Raw genomic sequence first — 24,218 nt, 5'->3', positions numbered from 1 at the left:
ATGCTTTAAAAAGTTTATAAGTTCACCTAAATAGATTATTAATCACTAGAACAGTTAATTTGTCAATTTCTCCTCATTGGTCTTTGTTTTTTAGTTATATTTTAATATTCATCTGTGATGAACTCATTCTACTACATAAATAAGTAACCAAAAAATAAAGGGAAAAAATGCAAGCAACCCTCTTGTGATATTACAAATGAGCAAATTACCTATTTATAAAAAAAATAAATAGTGGTTTACCCCCTAATGATTTTTATAATGAAGCAATTTACTTCTCTGTATAAGGAGGTAAATTGCTTCATCTTAAAAAGTATAGAGGGATAAATTATAATTTTTTCATAAGAAAGTAATGTGCTCATTTTCTGCTCACCAAAAAATAAAGTAAGAACCACCTCTTTTAGTACCAAAAGGTGAAATCCATAATTATATATGTAGGGTAATATTTTTAATTATGGGGCAACAATCAAACAACTGTTACTGTCTATTTAGACAAGTCCTTTGGAAATTTGAACATATATACATTCCCCAATTCAAAATTTATATACACAATAAGTAGCAGTAAACAATCAGAAGGATTCATGGCCGCGACTGTACTGCTCTTCCGCAGTTCTGCTGGTGAGGGAGGGTCTCATTGTGATGAGCGCCGACTCGTTTGCTCCAGCCTTCAAAGCCGCCCTTCCAGCTTCCAAGAATCGTTTAACTGCATCCTCAGCATACCGATTAGCCGTACCGACAGTCATACTTCTTCCAATATCAGGATAGGTGTTCAGGATGTGGTCACCGTTGAGCTGTGACGCTAGCTGAATCAGTTCGATTTGAAATTCAGAGAGTTTAACATCTTCCTTCGGTCCCGTATGCCTTAATGTGGTCCTAACTTCTGGGAGTTTCTCTGGACAACAATTCAAGTTTCAAATCCTGATTAGAATCAAGCAAGTTGCCTTCTTGATACAATTGCAAAATTAACTCAAAAGTATAAAAGAGAACTAGAAAACTGGGGGAAATGAAATTCAGCTATTCGCGAGTACAACTAGCTCCTTTAATGCAGCTAGGACAGCTACTTGAGCCAAAAGAATGTTAATGTTCGTTGACAACCGCAAACTGATACAAAGACCCTGTTAATAATTTGACATCATTGCGCATGCTCCATGTGCAGTATGCTACTCATTAACTTTCCTTTTTACTTTGATGAGCTTAAATTCTGAATGCCCCCTGTCCGAATCCAAGCTCGTCAAAAATAAATAACACCACAGGGTGTGGCCCCAAGGACCTAGTAACACCACTAGCCTCGGGGATATAAGGAACTAGCTTACAAGTCAAATATGCTAAACTGGATGTTGAAAAACAGACAACAAAGACTCACACTACTTGAGACATGCTATTTGATGTGGGACTAGATGTTGAGTTTAAAGGCAATCATTTCTCCCCATAACTAGAAAATTGTTGAACTAGTGCATACTGGTCAAGTGGACAAAACAACAATTATCGACCCTAGAACAGAACTTCACGACATTACAAAATTATTTGTTCCCAGAATGGAAAGAACTTCTTTGTGCTTTCAGTTCTCAGTCTCTGCTGAAGCACCATAGAGCACCACTAGTGAATAAAAATCTGCCAGCACCATTTCTATTTGATATGATAGCTCTGCTCTAATCTCAAGAGTTATATATAGTCACAACAAGAATTTAGTATGAATCAGCGCACTTATCAGCTGTTGATTCACATACCAGTGCTAGTCATATAGACCCAAAAGCATCATAATATTCAATACCACATTTACCGAGACCACATGATTGTGGTTGTTAATTTTTTTATCTCAGCTTACATGCAGATGCATCTTACTATTATCAACTTTATGCTGACAATCAAGACAGCAGAGTGTAGTCCAAACAGTTCTTAATAATAACATTAATGTAAATGCAAGGAATAGGTCCTGAGTAGAAACCTTTGGGGACTGGATAGTGTTAACTTTCTACCCTTATTAAACATTCAAGAGACAAAGATCTCTATTCGAAAAAGAAAAGTTTCCCCTCTCAACCCAGTTGCTCTCCTTTCTCCCCCATTAATTATCCGAATTTCAGTCAAAGAACTCTTAACATGTCAGATGAAGCACAAGGCAATAATATGATCAATGAACATTGATTGGTCTGGCACAACAGAACTATAAGACTACATCTACAATAAGGATACCTTCAATTTATCTCTTTCTTGAGCTATAACCTCAGGACAAATGTTGCAATCAAACTCTGTCCCCCTTTGGGAACTCCTAAGCCATTTGATAAGTCTATTAAGATAATTTTGTAACTTGCCAGTTCCCTGCTAATTCATATTTGGTTCTGAAAATTTTGCAAAGTAGAACATATACATGATACTAACAAACCTTAACCCATGGGAGTACTTTTAAGTCAAAACCATTTCAACAACAGTACCCAGTGCATATACAAAGGACAATATAGCAGAGGTCAATTGTAACACAGAGAGAGCTTATTTTAAGAGAATAGGTTACTTTTTTAACAACTTTGCAAGGTAAATGCATACCTGGACAGTCATCTCGAGGAGTATCACGCAAGTAGAGGTATTTCTCAAAGGTACCAGCCCATGCATCCCTTTTAGTCAAGAAGTTTGATTGAAGATTAAAAAGCTTCTTCACAGTAGCAGGTATTGACGAGTGTTCATATTGTGAAGATGGGGTTGGCCCGCTTGGTTCATGGATGACTGCAGGAAAAAAAATTGAATCAGGGCAGAAAAGGAGCCAGAGGATAATGTCTTAAAGAGAGAAAAATCAAATACATTCCGATAGAAAAGAAGATGCCTCAGTTCAGATAAAATCCAATTCCACTTTATATAGAAAGAATGCAAGTCAGAAGTACTCATAAATCATTTTCACACTAAGCTGTAGATTGTCCTCAAAACCGTACTTCATCCAACAAATGAAAATATATGTCAAGTTGGTCATCCTAGAGAAGAGAAAAGAAGCAAGACTGGAACTTTCTCTTTATGCTAATAACAAAGTGAGGTGAATGTATGTTTGCAGTCTGGCAACAGTCCATTAATTGGTTGCAGTGTCGCCCTCAAAAGGAATATGGCGGGGGCAATTCCCAATCCAAAGACGAGCAATTTCCATGATATTATACTTTTAGTTTAATCAATGATCCATAGAAAAAAAATTAAAGAGCTCTGACTTCAAAGTTACCCACCCATCACTCTTTGATATCCATTGAAAACAAGGACAAGATAAACTGAAGTTTCACAAATCGTCGATCTTCCGTGAGCCATGTTTCCATTTGGAACAGTTCCAAATTCTCTAATGGATTTAGGAAGCTTCTCCGTGTTAGTAAAATTTCTTTCTGAAAATTTCTCATTTTTAAGAGAACATGATTCAGAAATACTCTCAAGAAACTGGAAAGCCCGACAATTCTTAATCTTATACAGAATAGTCGTGGGACAACTTTGACGGTATTCTCATTATACAGTCGAACATCAGGGGAATAAACTTCTTTTAATACAAGCAACAGGCTTTACAATGGATTTTTTATACCAATGCAAAATCAGAATGTTCGTTGTTTGAGTCCATTGTTATACAGTCCCTACATATGCATCACAATGTTCCTATCTGAACATGCATTTACAGGTTCTCTAAGTTACAGAAAATGGATCAGCATAGTTATACTAACAAAGAAATTTTAATATCTGATGTCCAACAAGAAGGAGCCATTGACACTGTCGAGGAGAAATAGTAACCAGAAGTACATCAAGGGACTTGAATTGGATCTTAACATGTCTAGCAGGTTATGTAATTACAAAACCAATGGTAAAAGTGAACCAACCAAAAGCGAATTCAGAGTTTCACCTACCATATAATTTAACATCAATCGACAGGATCCATGGCATTATGCAGAGCTTCAACAATTAGTAGTGCCAAAGCTACATGAACTATAGTGAAAATATAAGTGGATTTTTACCCGATTGCAGTAAAATTTAGTCAACTCATCATTCAATTCCAAAAACAGGATGATTCATAACCTTCTTGAGAGATCTTGACTACATCGTCTTCTCAGCACCAAAGCACCATGCTAACTTTAATATCCCCAGAACAATCCATTTTCCCATTGCAACTACCTCATGCCAAAATCTTTTGCTTGCATGCACAGCCAAAACATTCTGACAAACCACAATCTCCTCCCAATTATTTAAATTTTTCCAAGGCTTATTCAGCGAACTTTTCATAACAATAAAATTGTCTACATGAAAAGAAGGAACTAACTATCTCCCATAAACATATCAGCAAATTATAGGCATTGAATCATCCATTTTGATCAAACCATAAGCAGCTATAGACATATCTGAAATAGTAAACGATGCATACCAGTGCCTTTCTCGATCCAGGGTGAAATTAAGAATGTGGGTACTCGCACACCGAGCCTATCAAACTTGAAGTAATACGGGTCAGGGCCGATGATCCCATCTGGATTGGGCACCCCAGAAACCGGGGTGGGCACATGATCGTAAAACCCACCATGCTCGTCATAAGTGATCAGAAGCGCCATCTCTTCCCACTGCGGACTCGCCCTAAGTGTCTCATACACCTCCTTCACAAACCTCTGCCCCAGAGCCACATCATGGGATGGATGATCATCGTTTGCTGGGAACAGATCCACGTCAAAGTACCGCTGCTCGATTACAACATAGTTCGGGAGCTGCCCCATCTTAGCGTGAAGTTTGAACTTCATCTTATAGTCATGGAACTTGGTAATATGCTTGAGCTTCCGCAGGCTCTTGAAGAACAGAGTAGCAGGAATATTCTGGTAATAAATCCCAAAACTAAGGCCATTTTCGTCCAACGAATCAAAAATCGTCTTCTGTGGGAATCCATGGATGAGGTCTTTCCTAACGTTACTGGAGGCGCCGTGCGAGGTGGCCGAATGAACATAGAACCGGTTCGGCTGAGTCGATGCCGGCACCGACGCAAACCACCGGTCCAGAACCGCAAACTCATTTGCTAACTCAGCGTAAACCGGCAACAACTCCGGTTTGAACCCGCTCATCACGGTTTTCGACAACCCATCAACCCCCATGCTCTCAGCCTGCTGCACGAACCCGCTCATTGGAGCCGGGTTCACCGACGTATCGTTGCATCCAAATATTTGTTCCCTGATGGCTTGGATAGAGTGGCCCGGGTCGGAGTCAACAAAAAAAGCGTCATCAGAGACTGACACTGCAGGGGAGGTGGAGTCGGAGGCGTTGACCCTGTTGAATTCGCCGCCGCTAAGGCCGTCGATATCGGGACGAGTTCTCTTCAGCCATCCAAGTATGTGATCGAAGGAGCGATTTTCCATCACCAAAACCACAAAGGTTTTAATGGGCCCCTGGATTTTGTGTTTGGATTTTCTAGGAAAGGGGAAGGAGCGAGAAACGGAGGGGAATAATAGGAGATAGATGAAGACGATAATAAGCAAGTGGGTACGCCGGAAAAAACCCATCTTTCGGTGGCGACGACGGCGGAGGAAGGTGGATTTACGAAGGAAACCGGGTCATTCACGACGAATGATGCGAATATATAGAGTAGTAGAAGAAGAATGCTACAATTACAGGCATATACTGAAGGATCATCTCATAACTTGTTTCGCTGACCAATGTCTTTGCTTTCAATGTTGCTTTTACGCTGGGAATAAAATTTAAAATATTATGTAAAAATTGAGAGAGTTCGAAGATAAAGTGAAATTTGAAAAACAAAAAAAATGAATTTAAAACATTTGAGAAATAGTTTAATAATTTTATAAATAAATTGTAAACTTTGATAAGAAATTATTTAAGATTTTTTTTTGAATGTGAATTAAGCAGAAATATTATTACAACAAACTAATAATTATAACTGCAACAAACCAATATTCACAATAATCGGACTCGAACTCAAAATTTTCTGATCACAGGGCCTCAAATTATCCATCTAACTATGATTCGTTAATTAAATTTTCTTAAGTACTAAATCATCTTACTTTAAGTAGTACAAAAGCAAACTTTGTAAATAAAAAATAATGTTTTCACTTTATTTTCAAAACTAAGTTTGTAAACATTTATTTCAAATGTTTGCAATCGCCCCCCATAAAATTTTAGTATTTACTTTCATCCTTTTGAACGTAAATATTTTCTGACAACATATTTTCTTTATTATTTTTTCAGAAATACAGTCTTAAAAGTCATCTCTATATGTATTAAAGTGTTTTAGTCTGTTTTGTAGTTTTATTCTCAACGCTTATTCTCATATAAATATGTTGTATATCTTAATTTATCAAACTTAATTTACAAGTGTTCTTAGATAAATATTTTCGTACCTAAAAATAATATCTCCCATACTTTTAATAATTTCGTAATTCCGTGAAAAAAGGCATATTTTCTGGTGAAATTAAAATTAATTATGGTTACTCATCTTCGTAAAAAAAAGAGCCAAACTTCAAAGTTTTAAGATAAGTTATTAAAATTCAGTATAAATTACATCGACAATTTTTACGATTAGATTTAATTACACAAATACTTTTTATTTTTAGAATACCCTTACATTTTTTTGTGGTGTATGTATAAAATTTTGTTCATTAAATAAAAAGTATATAATTTATAATTATAACTACGGCCTCAAAAAATGTATTTTTATATAATTAAATTTAATTATAAGACGTGAATGTAATTTATTCTAAAATTTAATTTCAATTCAAGTGCATGAAATCACCTTCCCGTAATATTTTTTACTATATTGGAGAAGTTCATATGGATGAGGTCTCACTTTGCTGACTGATAAAATGGCAATGTTTGTCTTTGAAATGTTTGAGGAAGTTGTCAACTTGTAGGGGCAACAACTCTTACGGTGGGTAAACCATTGACATATGATGTTCGGGCTGTTGTATTATTTTAAAATTTAAATTGTATTGTAGCACCCCCTTCGCTACAAGGGCTATATTTACCCTAAATGTCATACTTATAGTAATCCATGTGTTTATATATATAAATGCATATAATAATTTAATCCATATGAATACGTAACCCCAACGTCATAACAACATAAGCAACCCACAACATCATATATACAAATCAAACACCTCGAGTAGTCCACCACAGTTAATCTCCATTCCTACGTTCTCTTTATACAAACAAAATAAGATTCGTACTCTAGCTGACAAAAAGGAGAAACAGCATACTGGCCCGACCTGACTGAGTATAGTGCGTAGACCTATTCTTCAACAGTCAGATACCTTCCTGAAAGAAAATGTCAGCAGAGGGATGAGTCTGCCACTCAGTAAGCAAATAACCAGTCCTATCTATATATGCATGTCAACCATAGCCCAAACAAGATAAACAAGCAACACGAATGGAATACAATCAATTTAATTCCAACATAATCAACTTTATTACACCACATGACTATCTCATAATAAGACAATCAATCCAAACTCTATTTTTCCTAGTTTTGCTTACCAGAAGGTGATATCGTGTTTTTCCCGTCAACTCAATCTCACCGTCATATAAATTTAAGTGAATCCCCTTGACAGCCGGCTCATCAATCTCATTTCGCATCATAGCTCTTTCAATTCGCATCATAGCTCTTTTCACATCACATCTTTTTTTGCATATAGCATCAAAGCTCTTTTCATTTCATTTCTTTCTCATATCGCATCAAAGCTCTTTTCATTTCATTTCGCCTTATAGGCTTTTCAACACGTCAAGGGGTATTCACGCCACAATTATATTCAATTTCCACCACTCCCTCATTTCCACATATCACCATTCTTGTAAGCAACTAGTAACGTAAAACAATATATCATTACATTCTCATTTTCAGACACCCACAACACATCAAACAACAAACATAATATTTCAACGTATTTCCTCATTCCACGTACACAATATCGACAATCAAATCAAATCATTCATCACTTATATACTTTTAGACAAATCAATGACAGCATTAACCACAAATTCATATAACAGTAAAACCACAAATACAGAAAGCATATATAGATAATGCTAATTAACCACAAATTCATATAACAGTAAAACCACAAATACAGAAAGCATATATAGATAATGCTAATTATTTACTTATCTCAACCTCACAACGTTTCTTTTTACTCAATCGCTAATTGTCGGTCCTTTCACCTCATCCCGTATCCTATAATGAGTTATACCACATACAATTAATCTATCGAGAATATCGTAATTTCTTTTAAATACAATATTAAATATTATTCGTACAATTTTTACTAATTTTTTAATATTCCACTTCTATCAAAGTACAAATTTTCATTTTTCCTCTTTATTAACATACCATTTATTAAATATAATTCTCGGAATATTTCTATGAATTTTCTATCAATTTCTCGCTATTATATTCTTTAATTAAATAACAATATGTAGAATTGCGTATTTGGTTAACAATTCCGATGGAATTATATAAAATGGTTATAGCAACATTCAAATCTAATACATTTAATAATCTAATTAACCAACAATATCATTTTTATATCCAATTTAATATTTAATTCGACACTATTTTAAATAGTCAAACTCATAAAATACTCCGATTAAATAGTGCATCACTTAGTATAAACAACATTTAGTAAATAAACTAATTAAATAATATAATTATATAAATTAATAAAATTAAAACTACAGTTCTGCGTACCTCTGCTTCTTTTCCTTTCTTTCTTTTCCTTTCGTGTGTGTGTGTTGTGCAATGTGTGTGTTGTGTTTATTTGTGTGTATGTGTTAAGAACAACAACAACAACAAACAACCAATTAAAAAGAAAGAGGAAAGTGAGGCGGTGGGTGGTGGCCCCACCTCCCACTCTCAACTCTTTCTCTCTCCTACTATATGTATATATGTATATATATACATATTATTTTTATATATAATATTATTATTATTTTATTTATTTAATTAAATTTTTCTCAAAATACCATTTAGGTCCTTTCTATTTTCTTAATTAATATAAATTGTCCCAAAATATTATAACGAACTCCAATTTAATTCATTCAAGTGTTATTATATTCCAATTATGACCCATAATTTATTTACTAATTAACTAAATTTTATAAAAATTTATCAATTAATCCCCCAATTATATATTATAATTTTTGGGGCGTCACATGTATAATAAACTTATAGTTAATTAGTTTTTGTTTTTACTTTTTTTTTGAAAATATATATATGGATTTTAGCAAGCGACAGTGTGTTATTGTTGGAAATATGTTTTAATTTTTTCTTAAATTGTCAAATTATTTTTAATGTTTTATTTTAACTTGATGTGTCAATTTAATTTAATATCTGTTTGAGGTTTACGAGTCATTATTATAATATCTCGATTGTGATTTTATGAGATTTAATAAGTATTTGATCATTATATTTTTTAATTTTGTAGCCCATTTATCAAGGATTTATTATGATGATTATGAGAATTTGATAAATCATTTAATTTCGTACAACTGTCAAATTCTTTATAACTATTTAAAAAGTTTTTGCCTTTTGTATTTGGTATACTGTGGTATTCACTTTTACGTTGAAAAATCTAATTTGAAAAGTTCATAGGGTCTCAAAATATTTTTATACTCTCACAAAGTCTTCGAAAAATTCAGCAAACTAAGGACTAAATCCTAGTCTCATCATGGTGGTGCATGTGGGATGGGATAATAGTGTGAGTTAATAAGATTTTATCTTGTAGTCATGGTCAATCACTAGTACTTGCACGTTGTTGTACTTAAAAATAACAGCAAGGTATCTGTATATGTATAGTGAGTGTTTAGGTCTGTATTGCTCTAATACTCCAAATATGCTATCAGGGTTGTGTTAAATCTTGCAAAAAAAGACAACATTAGGCCAAGCTAAAAGCAGTTCTAGTGATGGCTCTCTGATGATCAAGATAGTCTAGGGTTCAAGATCAAGAGTTGGGGTAGCAAAAGTTATACCTGATGTGAGAGAGTCAATATTTACACATGCCAATTAGGTTGTATGATTTCATGTGGACCTTTGATTTAGAATATGATGCACGGTGTGCAGTGAGCTGTACATACCAGAGTTGAACAGTGACAGGTAATGGTCTTGGCAAACAAGGTAGTCTTTTTGTCATTGAAAGACGCCTGTTATTGTCGCTAAGTACGAAGGTCTCTTGAATACCTTAGGTACTTAGTGAAATAAACCTGGGTACAGATACTGTTCCTAAATGTCTTTTGACAGATTTATGATTTCCTGAGTATTAAGGTCTTTGTCAGTTTTTGATGGTCTCTAAAGTATCGTCACAAATATGTCCACATCAGAAGTCCCCCCACTTATCAAGTGAAGGAGATGTGAAAGTTCATAAGTGAGTTTAGAATGACCTTCAAGCCTTACAAAATTTGAGATGTATTCTGTAACTGTCGCATGCCATTGATCGCGTCCTTACACCTGTCAATTTCCTATGGCTACGGTGAGTTTGTAGCCAATAGGAGGCGACATGACTTTCTCGATTCCCGCACTTGGCATGGTAAGCTTTATATAGCAGGACTTAACTACAAAGTAACATTTCATCTTCTTCTACAACATTCCTGTTTTTATTGAAGGGTTTTTGTCTATTCACAAAAATGTTTCTACCCTAAAAATCTCTGCAATTTTGTTACTTTCCTTCTTTCTTCTGTTAGTTTGTAGTATTTTGGTTGATTGATGGATTCTCCTAGTAATTCTGGAGAAAGGACTTTGGGTGACATACTTCCTAGAGTTAGGTCTGACCCTGAGGACATTGCCTATCTTTATATTGAACAGAATACCGCTCTGGTTGTTAAGGGTGAAGAATTAGAAATTCTTACTATGCGACATGAGAACGCATATATCTTTTCTGAGAAACCATAAGCTATAATTGCCCTTGCTCGGGTCTTTCTACTACTTTAACTTTTTATAATCTCCATTAAATCTCACCTTTTTGTTCCTAAAGAGTATGAAATTTTTCTACCTTCGCCCTTATTGGATGATGTGGCGTCAGGAATTTTATATATAATTGAGATACGAATTGATAATCCTTAAGAAAGTTTAGATTTAATTATAAATAAATTATAGGCTGAAATTTGAATATATTAGAATTTTAATTGACTTGATCGAAACTTTCAAAAGTTTCTAGGGGTTAATTATGTAAATTAAAAACTTAAGGGACCAAATTGCAATTTGAACAAAAGTTACAAAAAAAATAATATAGATAATAAATACATGTATAAAGGAGGGCCTCAAGAGCACGTGTCGACCTATACTTGTACCAATAGTTTTAATGGTTTGAATAATCTTTACCGTACTTATATACATACATTTACATCGAAATTTTGTTTGTATACAAATTAGATACACACAATCATTTCAGAGACGGGTAAGTAATTAATGGTAAATTACTAACTAATTTGTATATTATATCATTTAATTAGTTTCTTTACTAAATGTAATTTAAATACTATTTGATCTAATATTTAGTCGAAAAATTTTATGAATTTGGCTATTTGAATTAGTGTCAAATTAAATATCACATTTGGTATAAAAATATTATAGTAAATAAATTAATTACTAAATTTGTTAGATTTAATCATTAATATAATTAATTTACTCAATTTCATCGGACCTTTTGACCAAATGGTTAATTATAAGTACTGGTGTTCAATTAAATTCGACAGTGTGAGAAATTGATAGAAAATTCATAACAATATTTAGAAATTATATTTAAAAAAGTATTAGAAAATTTTATTTAAAAAATATTATATTTATTAAAAAAAATATGATTCTCGTAATAATTGAATTTTAGGATATTATTGATAACGGTAGCTATAAAACTATGAAGAGTTTTGTGTAAATGAATTCTTATGAACTGGTTGATAAATTAAATATAAACCTGAAAAGTTTAGAAAGTTTAGTTAGTTAGAAAATAATAAAATAAAGATTTATATTTCGATGGAAATATAATATTAAAAAATAATTAAAAATTATATGAATAATATTTAATATTATATTTAGAAATTACGATATTATTGATATATTAATTATATGAACTACAACTCATTATAGAATTTGAAGATACAGTGAAGGGACTGAACAATTTGTCTATTTGATAATTAAAGCGTTGTAAGATCAAGATAAGTAAATAATTAGTATTATCTATATATATTTTATTTATTTGTGGTATTACTTTTATATAAATCTGTGATTCGTGCCGAAGCTTATTTATTTGAAAATGTATAAATGGTGGATGATTTAATTTGAATGATGATATTGTGTACGTAAAAATGAGAAAATACAATAAAATATTATATTTGTTGAATGACGTATTGTTGTGCTTGCAAATGAAAGTATGTCAATATGTGGTTTTACGGTACTAATTGCTTATAAAAACGGTGATATGTGGAAATGAGGGAGTGATGAAAATTGAATATAACTATGATGTGATACCCCTTGATATTGTTGAATAGCTTATATGGCGAAATTAAAAGAAAAAATTTATGATGCAACATGAAAAGAGCTTTGATGTAAACTGAAAGAACTATGATGTGAAATTAGATTAATGAGCCTATGTGACATGTCAAGGGGATTCACTTATGTAATGAACAGTGAGGTTGGGCTGGTGGACAAAGACACTATATCACCTTCTGGTAAGCAGATTAAAAAAGGATGAGTTTAATTGGTTGTTTTGTTGTGAGTTGACTGCGTATTAGATAAAGTTTATTTGTGTTGAAACTAAATTGATTATACTTTACGTACATTGCTCATCTTGTTTTATCTGGACTATATTTCACGTACATGTATAAATAGTATTAGTTATTTTCTTATTGAGTTGCAGACTTATTCCTCTGCTAACATTTTTTAGGTGGAGATTTTTCCTGTATCTACTCAGGAGAACTAGGTCCAAGTTGTGCATTTCTATCAGGTGGGATTAGTACGTAGTTTTCTCCTTATTTGTGAGTAAAAATAGAAGTCATGTTTTTGGAAGCTATAAAGATGAAATGTGGATGACGTAAGAACCAATTAGAATAGTTTCATTTTGTGTTGTTGATTGTTCTTGTTATGATGTTGGGATTACGTGTGTATATATATATATATATATATATATATTCAGTACCAGGATATCACAAACCAAGAATAATTTGAATATAACAACCATAGTTGAAATCATGTAAGGAAATATAAAGATCTAAAAGAATGAATATGACAATCAATTATATAAAGCAATAAATTATATAAAGATTATAGAAATTATAATAAGGATATTTAATGAAGCAGAAATTAAAGACAATTATGAGTGGAAGAAAACTTACTTGAATTTTCGAAAATTTGTATACAAAGAATTTACAGAACAATTAGATGTACAAAGATATTAATTATCCAAGGCATCCTATTTCTGTAATATGAAATAAGAAGTGATGAAATACAAGAGGAATGAGAAAGAACTTGGAAGAAGAGATGAAGAACAAGAGAAGAACTTGAAAGAAGCAAATGCTAGTGAGTGTGTGTGAGAAAAGCTCTCAAAAATAAGTTGTAGTTTTCTCTCCAACAAATGCCTCTATTTATAGAAATGGTTGATGTTCATCATGCACTTGAATTATTTGCTGATTGTGGCTGTCCATCAAACCTCCATAATGCAGCAAGTTGTCTGCAAAAGTTGAAACAAATTTTTGGGTTTTTTATTTTTGATTTTTTTTACTTCATGATTTCATCATGATTACATCATTTTCAATTTGTATGGAATTTGTTACAACAATGAAATTTGTTACATCAAACTAAACTTTTATGGAATTGGACTAAAAATACCAAAACAATCATCTTCACTTTCGTCTCCGAGATGAATTGGCGATTGAGAGTCTTCTTTGTCACTTTGTATTTCTTCAAGAATTTTTTGCATTTTTTGCTTTGGCAATTCTTGCCGACAAATTGTTTTTCCTCAATAGAAATTGTTCCTACTCCGAATTGATTTCTTCGCCAAGAATTATTAATGTTTTGTACATTGTGGGATTTTGCTTGAACCACTCCAAAATTGTTGTTTGTTCAAATATTTCTGTATTCATTTTGTCCTACCATTTTACATATTTTTTCCCTAAGAAAAATATGATTGTATCTTCATCAGTTTGGATGGGTTTGAATTGGGGTTCGATTTTCAGAATCCAGGTCAAATTAAATTGGATGTACAATTTGAGTAAGTTGGGAAGATGTCCTGAAAACATACTGATTTTGAAATTTTCTGTGAAGAATTTGAATGCTTCTTTGACCAGTTTTGAAAGAATTTGTGGTTCCAGACCAAAATAATACCACCATCCACGAACCAATTTGGGATTTTTTCTGGAGAATTTTTGGTGCCAAAAAGAAAATAGAAAGACATGGTATTTTTCTCATTTTTTTTAATAAGAAAATATTGAAAGGCTTTGATGTAATTCCAATATGAAATCAATGGATATTTTCTGTTTGGAATATTTTTGAGGTCATAGGGACTTTTTCACCAGTCAGACAAAGAAAGAATGGAATTTATGAAAAATTTTCTATAGCCAATTTATGAGGAGTTGGCTGGAGCTCCTTTGGGGGCATATTTTGGATAAAAATAGATCTTGTTGAGACAAGAATGTCTTCATAGAATTGTTGGGTCTTTTGATGATCTTCGTAAATCCTGTTATGGTTTTCATCAAGAATCATTGTTGCCATTAGAACTGGATTGTCTTGGGTTTGTTCATTTATCTATTCATCCTCAATTATACAATCGAGGTGAAAATCTGATTTCTCAAAATATGGAGAAATTGGTGAACTGGATTAAGAACAGGTTTTGCATACATCTCACATCACATAAGTTATATGCCGGCATTTCAGTGCAACAGGAACTCCAAAATTTCAAGCTTCATTTACATCATGAACTTTTATAAGCTATTAGTTCCTTCTTTTTTTGGTAAAGATATTAGCACAATGTCATCATCATAATTCTTGAAACGTGCATTGTAGTATAGAAGATTTTAAGTCTTCAGCTTTCTCGTAATTTCAGCAACGTACTTTCCCTGATGAAAGGCTTGCTGAAGTTCGAGCTCTGTGGGCTCACGTGAACCGTCTGCTGCATAAGTTCCAGCGCCATAAGAAGATCCACCCTTCACTTGTTCCATCTCAAACATTCCATTGCCGAACGTGTAGCCCAGAGGAACAAAGATCATGCCATGATGTGCTAGTTGTGTTATGGCAGTCAATCTGCAGGTAAGAACTAAGCCACAACATCAATCACATTTTTACATATACATCAGGAAAATTGTAAATAATGTGTGTTTTCTCCAGATGGCGGGTGCAAAGGGCACGGAGGATGATTTCTTGATCTCTCATTGATCAAGACAATATGTTCAAGCAGATTATTTCCGAATGAAGGTTTTCTTCCTATACTTTTTGGTAGGCAAATTGAACCAATCTGTGGCACACCAAGAGCGAAGCATCTTGGCTATGAACTTCAAATGTTTTAGAGAATGACATTGCTGCTGACTTGTAGAAATAGATTGTAAATGATCACATGTCGGGTTTGGTTAGAATGATGATTGATCACTGACCACTATGAAGCTTATAGTCAAGCATTTTCGTACACGTGGCGTGTATATGTTCAATGGAATACAAGATAGAATTTGGAATTGAAAATCCAATCCAAAGAACATTTCAGAACTTGGAACCGGAAGAAAAAGAAATACAGTTAAAAGAAAAGAAAAGGGAACTGACCACGTCTCTTGCTGAGATGGAAAGTTGTATTTCCTTGTAAGTAAATTTTGCAGTAACAATCTCACAAGACTATAAAAGAGAGACAAACTTCAACCACCAAACTGAATATCTGGCTGATTCGGAGGAATAACTGGGAATTACAATGAGCAGGCATGATGTATTTTTTGGCAGGCTCTATTGAAGAATAGCACGGTGGGATGTCAAAGAATTGGCCCACTGCAGGTACGAGACTTCATAAGCTCAGGGACTGGAGAAATAAAGGATAAAGGACACTTAGGTTGTCATGAACTCAGATAAAATCTACTGATCTTATAACCAAACATACAATGCAATTGCATGCATGTTTGTCAGCATCAAATAAATTGACTAGCAATAAATACGCTTCAATTTTGAGCAAGCAGATTCACTATGTTCCTGTTAGATCTTGAAATTGCAGAGAAACAATTAGGAGAAGAATAGGGACTGAACTAACGATGTGGGCAGTAGAGGGGCCGGCTGACCAAAAGAGACTATATTTCAGTCCAAGAAATGAGTCTCATAAAGGACCAAGAATGACGAAGTTCATATACTACCTACATAAAAATGTCTCAAAACCCTTCATGAATGATCACAACAGATCAGTCAGTGATCAAGCAAACATATAAATTTGTAATAGAATCAAAGCTGCAATATCAAACACAGAAGAGGGAAAACTTACGCGGTAAGTTCCTGTCCACCCCCATGGAAACCTGTGCTCCAGAAGATCCCAGCAGGCTTCCCAGCAAGAGCTTGAGTAGCCCATATTTCATAGGTGGCATCGAAAAAGGCTTTGAATTGTGCTGCCATTACCCCAAAACGGGAAGGAAAACCAAAGATGAAGCCATCGGCCTCTACAAGCTGTTCAGGCCTAATCTCAGGTACATCATCAGCTTTTTCAGGAGCCTTCATCTTCTCTAAAACTCGGTCGGGCAGCGTCTCAGGTACCTACTTTGCAATGAAACAAGCACTCAATAACAAAAAAGGTTAAAGCTTTTGTTACAGCAAAAAATATTAATCATCAAAAGCTAATCAACAATCAATAAGTAATCATTAATGGCCATCAACAATCTTTACATATAGCATTGCATCAGAAATATCAACTATCAAAAGTCCAATTAGCAATAAATAAAGAATGAACAATCAATATTTGAAGTGCTCTAAATTCAAATTAACACAATCAACTGATCAGCACAAAAGTTGACCTTACGAAATAGTATTTTGACATCAAGAAATTCAATAAGTCCACCGAAATACTTAAAACTTTCATCAAATTCCAATTCCAATTGAAGCCCTTTTCTACAACAACCATCTTCTCCAATTTCAGCTCCCTTTGGAGGAAAGAAACCGAAGCCCAACTCAAATAATCACCTGCCAAAGTAATGCTTCAACACCGGGAACTGAGTTTGCACCCTTCTGTATTTCTCTTGCCATGTTCTCCACATGTCCATACAAGGAGTAGTAACTAAAACATAGCCAAACATAACCTTAAAACCAATTCCCGACAAGATTAAGATATAAATACTCCAGCCCAGTTAATTATCAAAAAAGGAAAAAGTTCTTTTGCCTGACTTACACTATGTAGACCTTCGTGGTGGGCATTATCAGTTGCTTCTTGGATACCTGAAATTACGAACTCAGTGTAAAGAAGGCAATAAACACATTGATTTCTTTGTTCAGAACACAAGAAAACCAGTTTTGTGATGCCCCTTCCTTAATCATTTCCAATTATTCTAATAAATTCATAATTATCTCAATGAAACAATTGATGATAAAGTCAACATTTGACAAACACCTCAAGCGAATTACATACTTAATCAAAGTTTCTAACTATTATAATATATAAAACACCAATTCAGTCACAATTTAGTATTCTTGTCTCCATATAACTAGAGCTCACGATTTAGGATGGCACTGCTGACCCACCTATAAAGTTGGCAACTGATTGACCGTCTAACTAGATGAGTCACTGCTTTCTATCTCCTAAAAGAAACACATGGCAAATTTGATAAGTTGTCAACTTAGTAAGTATTAGCTAATTAACTTACATATATATACACATATATAGCCATGTATAACATAAACCCAATTTCATTCCACTACCACAATCAACCAATATTTGTTATGTGCTCACAAGACACCAATTTCAATGATACCAATCAATCAATATTACGCAATTTCATGAAATCACGAAGTAATAATGCCAATAATCATGTGAAACCAATATCAGAATCAAACACCATCCACAACATCATTTATACATCATTGAAGTTTAATTCTTATAATTATTAATTATTTCATTTGGGCCCGCTTAATCTAACTGAATCATATTTAATAGTTTTGTCGGCTTTCATCATCTCAATCAATATCATACAATCATCAGCAGAAAGTAACCATCGTATGTGATATCCCCAAGTGTGTAACAATTCTAGCACAGGACATCACAACCGAACCTGGCACCCCTACACCACCCCAGTGTATAGCTAACAACATAGGATATTCCTCTGCTACTCAGAACACCCCAATACCCTTTGCACCGTGGTACCTAGTTATATATTCATTTTTCTCATATCATATATTGCATCATCATGACAGCACACAACTCATCATCAATCACATCACATCACATCACATCATCGTAAACCATTGGATATACCTAAAATAGATAAGCCATCTTTTCATCTCAATAAATCATTCACGTTTTATCAACTCCGTTCAACACTCATCTCAATGTATCATCTGTACATTTGCAACTTTACAATTTGATTTCAGGCAAATCTTTAAATAGAATAGTGTCACAATTATTTACAACAACTCCATCATTCATTTTCATTTGATAACAAAATCAATCAATTAGAATAATGTTACAATCAATCTCCGTAATTCAACTTTATTCACCAAATGTATTACATAGCCATAGACAAAACATATAATAACCATTTCATGAGACAACCATATAATCCAATTAAGCACATAACAATTTCTAATCAAGTTCACAGATAGATAAGTAAATATATATATATATATATATAGATTCAATTAACGATACTTACCTCACTTTCCCCAACTATTTGAATAGCAGAATGATGTGCTCGGTCCTGCGCATTGTTTCTGTGTTCTAAAATGAATTATAAAATGTATAATTAATCAATCTATAACATTACAGTTTCTTCGTAAAGCATTAGATCATATTCGTACACTTATCACTAATCTCTGAATATCTCCTTCTATAAAACTCATATCTTTATTCTGTTTTCTTTAACATAAAGTAGACTCGACTATCTTTCCATTAGTGTATATGTTGATATTTTAAAATCAGTGCTTATATTTTAAAAATTACTCTTACCGCCCCTGAATCTTTACTCCTCACGGTATGAGCATTGCTCACTAATTAAATCATAACTTTATTTACAATCATTAACTTTAAAAACTTTTAGTATAATGAACTACATAATAAGCTTTCCAATGGTATATGATTTGTATTTTAAATCACAAGAATTAATTTTATTAAAATCTGTCTTTGTGATCTACTAGATTTTCCCTTGACAGAATCTCTATTCCAATTTATAAATTTTTCTCAGATAGAAATACAATTGATAAAAGTGCAATTTTTACATAAGATATTCGTATTTGTCTCTAGTTTCATTTACAACAAGAATCATACTAATTGGATTTATATATAATTAGTTGTTTAAGTTTTATTACAACCTGGTTTAAACATAAACAGATTCGAATCTACTACTTTAAAATTATCTCAAAACTCATATACTCTTCCAACAATCACCATATTTTCATAATATAATCTCGTAGGTTCCTAGTTTCAGTTTAGGAAATGATCATACAAATTGAACCATTATATCTCAGGTTATAAAGCTTTTAGTACAGATTATCTGATTTGCCGCAGAAACAGAGCAACAGAACATTATCTCTAATTTACCCTTTAAAACGAATGATTCGGCTTTTGCTCAAAACTACAAAGTTTAGTAGACACCCTAAAGTTTTCATAGAAACAAGAATCACTAAAGTTTGACAGGTATATCACAAGAAAATCATGATTTACAGAGGCTGATCGAACAGATTGTTTTCTGCTACTTTTCTTCCAACCTAATCAGTTTGCTTTCTTTAGATTCATCTTACATCTTATTTTTCCACAAAATTCAGACAATAACTAAACAAGATACTTACGAAATTCAGCTACAGAGAGATTCTTCAAAGAGATGTTAGAGTGTTCTTTCACTAAAGGAAGAATAGAGATAACTTGGTGTTTTTATACACCACTCCACTGTCTATATATATATGCAAGTGGGTGTTTTTAACCCCATAATTTTTATTGTCTAAATTTTCAATTACTTTCAAGAATTTATCATGTCAAATAAATTTCTATTTCGATACTAAATATATATACACACCATTTATCAATATTGTTATGCTGATAATCGGTAATTATGTACTAAAATTTGAGGATGTGACAAGTTTTCTGTCAGACCTGAAGAAGGGTAGGAAATACAGGGCTGATATTGAAAAAATTGATGCAAGAACAAGAATACAAAAGAAGTTCTGTGGTTTCAATTTCTGTTCATTTTATTTTATTTTTTTGGGTGGTGCAACAGACGAAAAGATAAGAGCAAGTCATTTCGTTTGGAATTATTTGCTCGCAAGCATAAAAATATTGAAATTGAGTTGGCAAATGTGCTTTCTGCAGTACCCTCGATATTTAGGACAGGTGATTCGCATGTCAGGTTCTTGTTTTTTTAATGCTTTTTCCCGACAGAGAATCTTCAACATACACCTACGCGTGTATTAGGAGGCCTCATTTTTTAAATCATTATATATAATTTAAGGGCAAGTAGCAATTTATTTTCTAATGATATTGTAAATGAGCAAATTATTTTTTACGAAGAAAAAATAATAATTTACCCCTATATTTTTTAAAATAAAATTATTTACCTTCATGTCTAAAGAGGTAAATTGATTTATTTTAAAAAATATAGAAGATAAATTGTTATTTTTTCTTTTATAGCGAGGTAATTTGTTCTTTTGCAATATCACATTGAGGTTGTTTGTATTTTTCTCTATAATTTAATTATATTTTTTAATTTAGAAAATATAAAAACTAATCATCCATTGATGTAAAGTTTGTATAGTACGAGAATGCAATAAAGATTTGCACTGACTTAAGCCAAAGGTAAATTGGGCAATAATTATCCACAAACTATGTGTATCATTTCCTTTATGAAAAAAATCAGATAGATGAAGGACAATTAGGTATGTTTAGCCGCAAAAAAACCAAAGAAAAGTTTTGTCTCAATATGAAAGTTAAATGGGAGGATGCGAGATACTTTTGCCGTATGTGTATGTGGGGCAAGGAAGAGCTAGAGAAAAGGTAGAGGTGAGGGGAAGAGGGCCTCGATGGTGGGTTCACCTGGGGAAGGGGTGGAAAGTGGATTGCTTTGGGGGAAGGGGGCATTTACTTCAACTTTCACTCTCGTAAGCTTCATGAAAACTCATGTATTTTAAATACTTTAATAAAGTTTGACATTAAGTACTGGCTCGTAGCATTTATGAACATAAAGAAAAGATTAAAGTGAATGTTCTAATTATAACAAATCTTACAATACAATTTTAGTTAAAGTTTGATATCTATATAGTTATATTGCTAGAACTCTTAATCCAAGATGACACTATTGATACACCTAGTATTACGAAGATAACTTATGATTCACTTTAGCTAGTCACCTATGATGTATTCCCTAAAAAAAGCATAGGGATTAAGAATAGTATTCGGCACACCACACTCTAGGTTTACTCTCAGTTAGACTTCAGCATTTGTGACCAACATAATTAATTAAATTCAATTTAATTAATTACTTTTTACTATCCTATAACTGAAAATAGCCCGATACCATGTGCTAGCAATAATCCATGGCACTAGAGACTAGGTGAAATATGGGGTAAACATTTAGGTTCCGAATCCATATGAGTACGGTCCTATCAACTGTCTCCAAGCGTTGGTCTAGGGCATAGGATTAGGCATCGGTTCCCATTCTTAACTAGGCAACTATAGAAGGGAACAAGCATATCCGCTCAGGGACGCGCTAGCGGAAGCGAGAGATAAATAAGAAAAAAAAAAGGTAAACTCAACGTACCAAGGGTGTGCCCTTGGTGTTCTCGAGCATTTGATGTAGTATGAAAATAGAGAATAAAATATTCATACGAGGCTATGGTTATAAAACGAAAGAGATGCGTAGACTTAATGAGAATACCTCTTTCAATTCAAGTTTCCAACCGAAAATCATTCAATTCAAGATCCCAACATAGGAATCCTCCAAAGCAAAGTCCATATCACAATGAATCAGACGTTGATCCCTTTGCTAGAAGAGATCATAGTCAAACTCCCAAAAAGAGATAAAGGAGGCGGCGGCCGAATTGAAGAGAGGAGAGGAGAGAGTGTGTGTTCTCAACACCACTCACTATGTGTTGTTGTTTATTATGTGTAATTATTTTCTAAATAGTTATACACAAAGACATATATATATATACCTTGTATAGATAATTAGAAATGTGTATAATACATTCTACTCATCTATAAGGTAACCCCTTCAACTATATAGTATGATCAAATCATGCCTTATAGAAAGGGTTCTAATTACGGCCAAACTTGCACTTTCCAAAAGTGCAATTTCTTGGTCAACTCTCCTTCCATCAATTGGCATATGTCTGTTGCACAATCACCTTTCGCATAGATCCAATATATAGTCATCGTGTGCACATGACTGTCATGGTTATTCTTTCGAGTATTCTTTCGCAAGATTTCTGGGCAACGGACAACACGACATATCTTGCAAATTAATGATGCACAAGGGGTCACACACAAGGAAACAGTTGCAATCACTCATGAATTTGTCTCCTACTACCAATTCTTGTTAGGAGGGGACAAGCGTCAGCTGGTGATGGATTTTCGGTATCTTATGCCTTGGGCACGACATATTTTAACAGAAGAGGAAGCTGCCTATCTTGTTGAGCCTTTCACTACAGATGATGTCAAAAATGTCATTTTCGATATTGCTGAGGATAAAGCACCGAGACCGAATGGCTACTCATCGGGATTCTATAAAGCCGCTTGGTCGGTGGTGGGGCAGGAAGTGACGAAGACGGTGTTGGATTTCTTTTCTACGGGAAAGCTTCTTAAGCAAATCAACTGCACGCTTTTGGCGCTTATCCCCAAGGTTCACTCCCCATGATTGTTGGTGATTTCTGTCCTATTTCATGTTGCAATGTACTATATAAAATTATTGCAAAACTCATTGTCGAAAGATTGAGTGTGGTATTAGACAAGATTATTAGTCCCTGCTAGGCTGCCTTTATCCCCTGTCGGAGCATAGGGGACAACATTATGTTAGCGCAGGAACTTTTCACTGGTTACGACCAAACCCGACTGCCACCAAGATGTGCTTTGAAAGTCGATATTCGGAAGGCCTACGATACTGTGGAGTGGGACTTCTTGTTATTGGTTCTACAGTTATTTGGTTTTCCCGTGGCATTTAGCAGGTGGATCGAAGAGTGTGTCACATCACCCTCATTTTCGGTCGGAATGAATGGAAAACCACATGGATTCTTTGCAGGTGCTAGGGACTAAGACAAGTTAATCTCCTCTCACCGTATCTTTTTGTGCTCACGATGGAAGTGGTTCATATGAGATTTTTGCAGCTGATTGAGCAGGATTTGACGTTCACATTCCATTGAGGCATCATGTGTATTCCAGCTGGGTTTTGTTGATGATTTATTGTTGTTTTGTCGTGCCAATGTAGACTCTATTCGAGTCTTAAAAGATGGGCTGGCTCGATTTGCTACATGATCGGGGCTACGACTCAACGTTGAGAAGAGTCATCTCATTATTTTTCGGTCAGCCCAAGATGTGAATGAATGGGAGGGTCATCTCCAGATAAGGTATCTTGGTCTCCCTTTGACATCTTCTAAGTTATCTATTTTTGGCTACCAACCATTATTGATAAAGATTGATGAGCATATTAATGAATGGGAGGGCTTGGCACTTCCATATGTAAGGAGGGTGCAAATTCTTAAATCCGTTCTTATGGCTCTAAGTGTTTATTGGGCATCTGCATTCATATTGACAAAAGGGGTCATTAAAGACATCGAGAAGCGTCTGTGGGCTTTTCTTTGGAAAGGCACGGGAACTAGTGGGTGCGAAAGTAGCGTGGAAAGAGGTATGTAAGCCGAAAGAGGAGGGTGGACTAGGACTTAAAGATATTGGTACTATTAATCGTGCCCTGATGTGCAAAAAACTGTATCACGTCATCCGATGCGACAGGACTTCTACAGAAAGATAAAAACATTGCTCAAGTTTGACATAAACTCAAGGTAGCAAACAAAATAGGAGTACAACTCCTTAAACCTGTACATGCAATTCACAAACATACAAGAGAGGACCAGGAGAGCATCTCCCATAGGATAAAGAGATAAGCAATCA

The 24,218-nt window shown here is 33.9% G+C and overlaps 2 protein-coding genes across 11 annotated transcripts in view; both read right to left on the bottom strand.

Moving 5' to 3' along the window:
* Window positions 396–5,645, bottom strand: LOC105165176 (non-specific phospholipase C1). The gene is made up of 3 exons (XM_011084092.2): window positions 4,364–5,645; window positions 2,536–2,712; window positions 396–889 (listed from the first exon to the last, which is right to left on the bottom strand). Exons 1-3 carry the CDS (start codon window positions 5,475–5,477, stop codon window positions 567–569), a joined length of 1,614 nt encoding a protein of 537 aa, XP_011082394.1. The 5' UTR covers window positions 5,478–5,645; the 3' UTR covers window positions 396–566.
* The window catches only part of LOC105165173 (probable NAD(P)H dehydrogenase (quinone) FQR1-like 3), a 9,661-nt gene continuing 263 nt past the window's right edge, over window positions 14,821–24,218 (bottom strand). The window contains exons 1-7 of one of the 10 annotated variants that reach the window (XM_011084086.2): window positions 19,916–20,065; window positions 18,784–18,848; window positions 17,657–17,713; window positions 17,307–17,353; window positions 17,102–17,195; window positions 16,413–16,678; window positions 14,821–15,205 (exon numbers count right to left, since the gene is read on the bottom strand). In XM_011084086.2, coding sequence (XP_011082388.1) covers window positions 14,980–15,205; window positions 16,413–16,678; window positions 17,102–17,195; window positions 17,307–17,332 — 612 coding nt within the window. In that variant the 5' untranslated portion in view covers window positions 17,333–17,353; window positions 17,657–17,713; window positions 18,784–18,848; window positions 19,916–20,065 and the 3' untranslated portion in view covers window positions 14,821–14,979. Of the gene's footprint in view, window positions 15,219–16,412; window positions 16,682–17,101; window positions 17,196–17,306; window positions 17,354–17,656; window positions 17,714–18,783; window positions 18,849–19,915; window positions 20,066–24,218 lie in introns of those variants that run through there. The other 9 variants (XM_011084088.2, XM_020694354.1, XM_020694353.1 and 6 more) reach the window with 9 other exon arrangements.

The sequence above is a fragment of the Sesamum indicum genome, linkage group LG6, assembly GCF_000512975.1.
Source record: "Sesamum indicum cultivar Zhongzhi No. 13 linkage group LG6, S_indicum_v1.0, whole genome shotgun sequence".
NCBI lineage: Eukaryota > Viridiplantae > Streptophyta > Magnoliopsida > Lamiales > Pedaliaceae > Sesamum > Sesamum indicum.
This window is presented reverse-complemented; position numbering and strand designations above follow the sequence as displayed.

Bases quoted from the DNA above. Each gene is read 5' to 3' on its own strand.
- LOC105165176 (XM_011084092.2), bottom strand. From the start codon at position 5,477: ATGGGTTTTTTCCGGCGTACCCACTTGCTTATTATCGTCTTCATCTAT. The intron at 2,713-4,363 runs GTATGCATCGTT...TTTTTCCTGCAG, and splicing joins CTGGATCGAGAAAGGCACTG to TCATCCATGAACCAAGCGGG. The intron at 890-2,535 runs GTATGCATTTAC...ATTGTTGTCCAG, and splicing joins TCCTCGAGATGACTGTCCAG to AGAAACTCCCAGAAGTTAGG.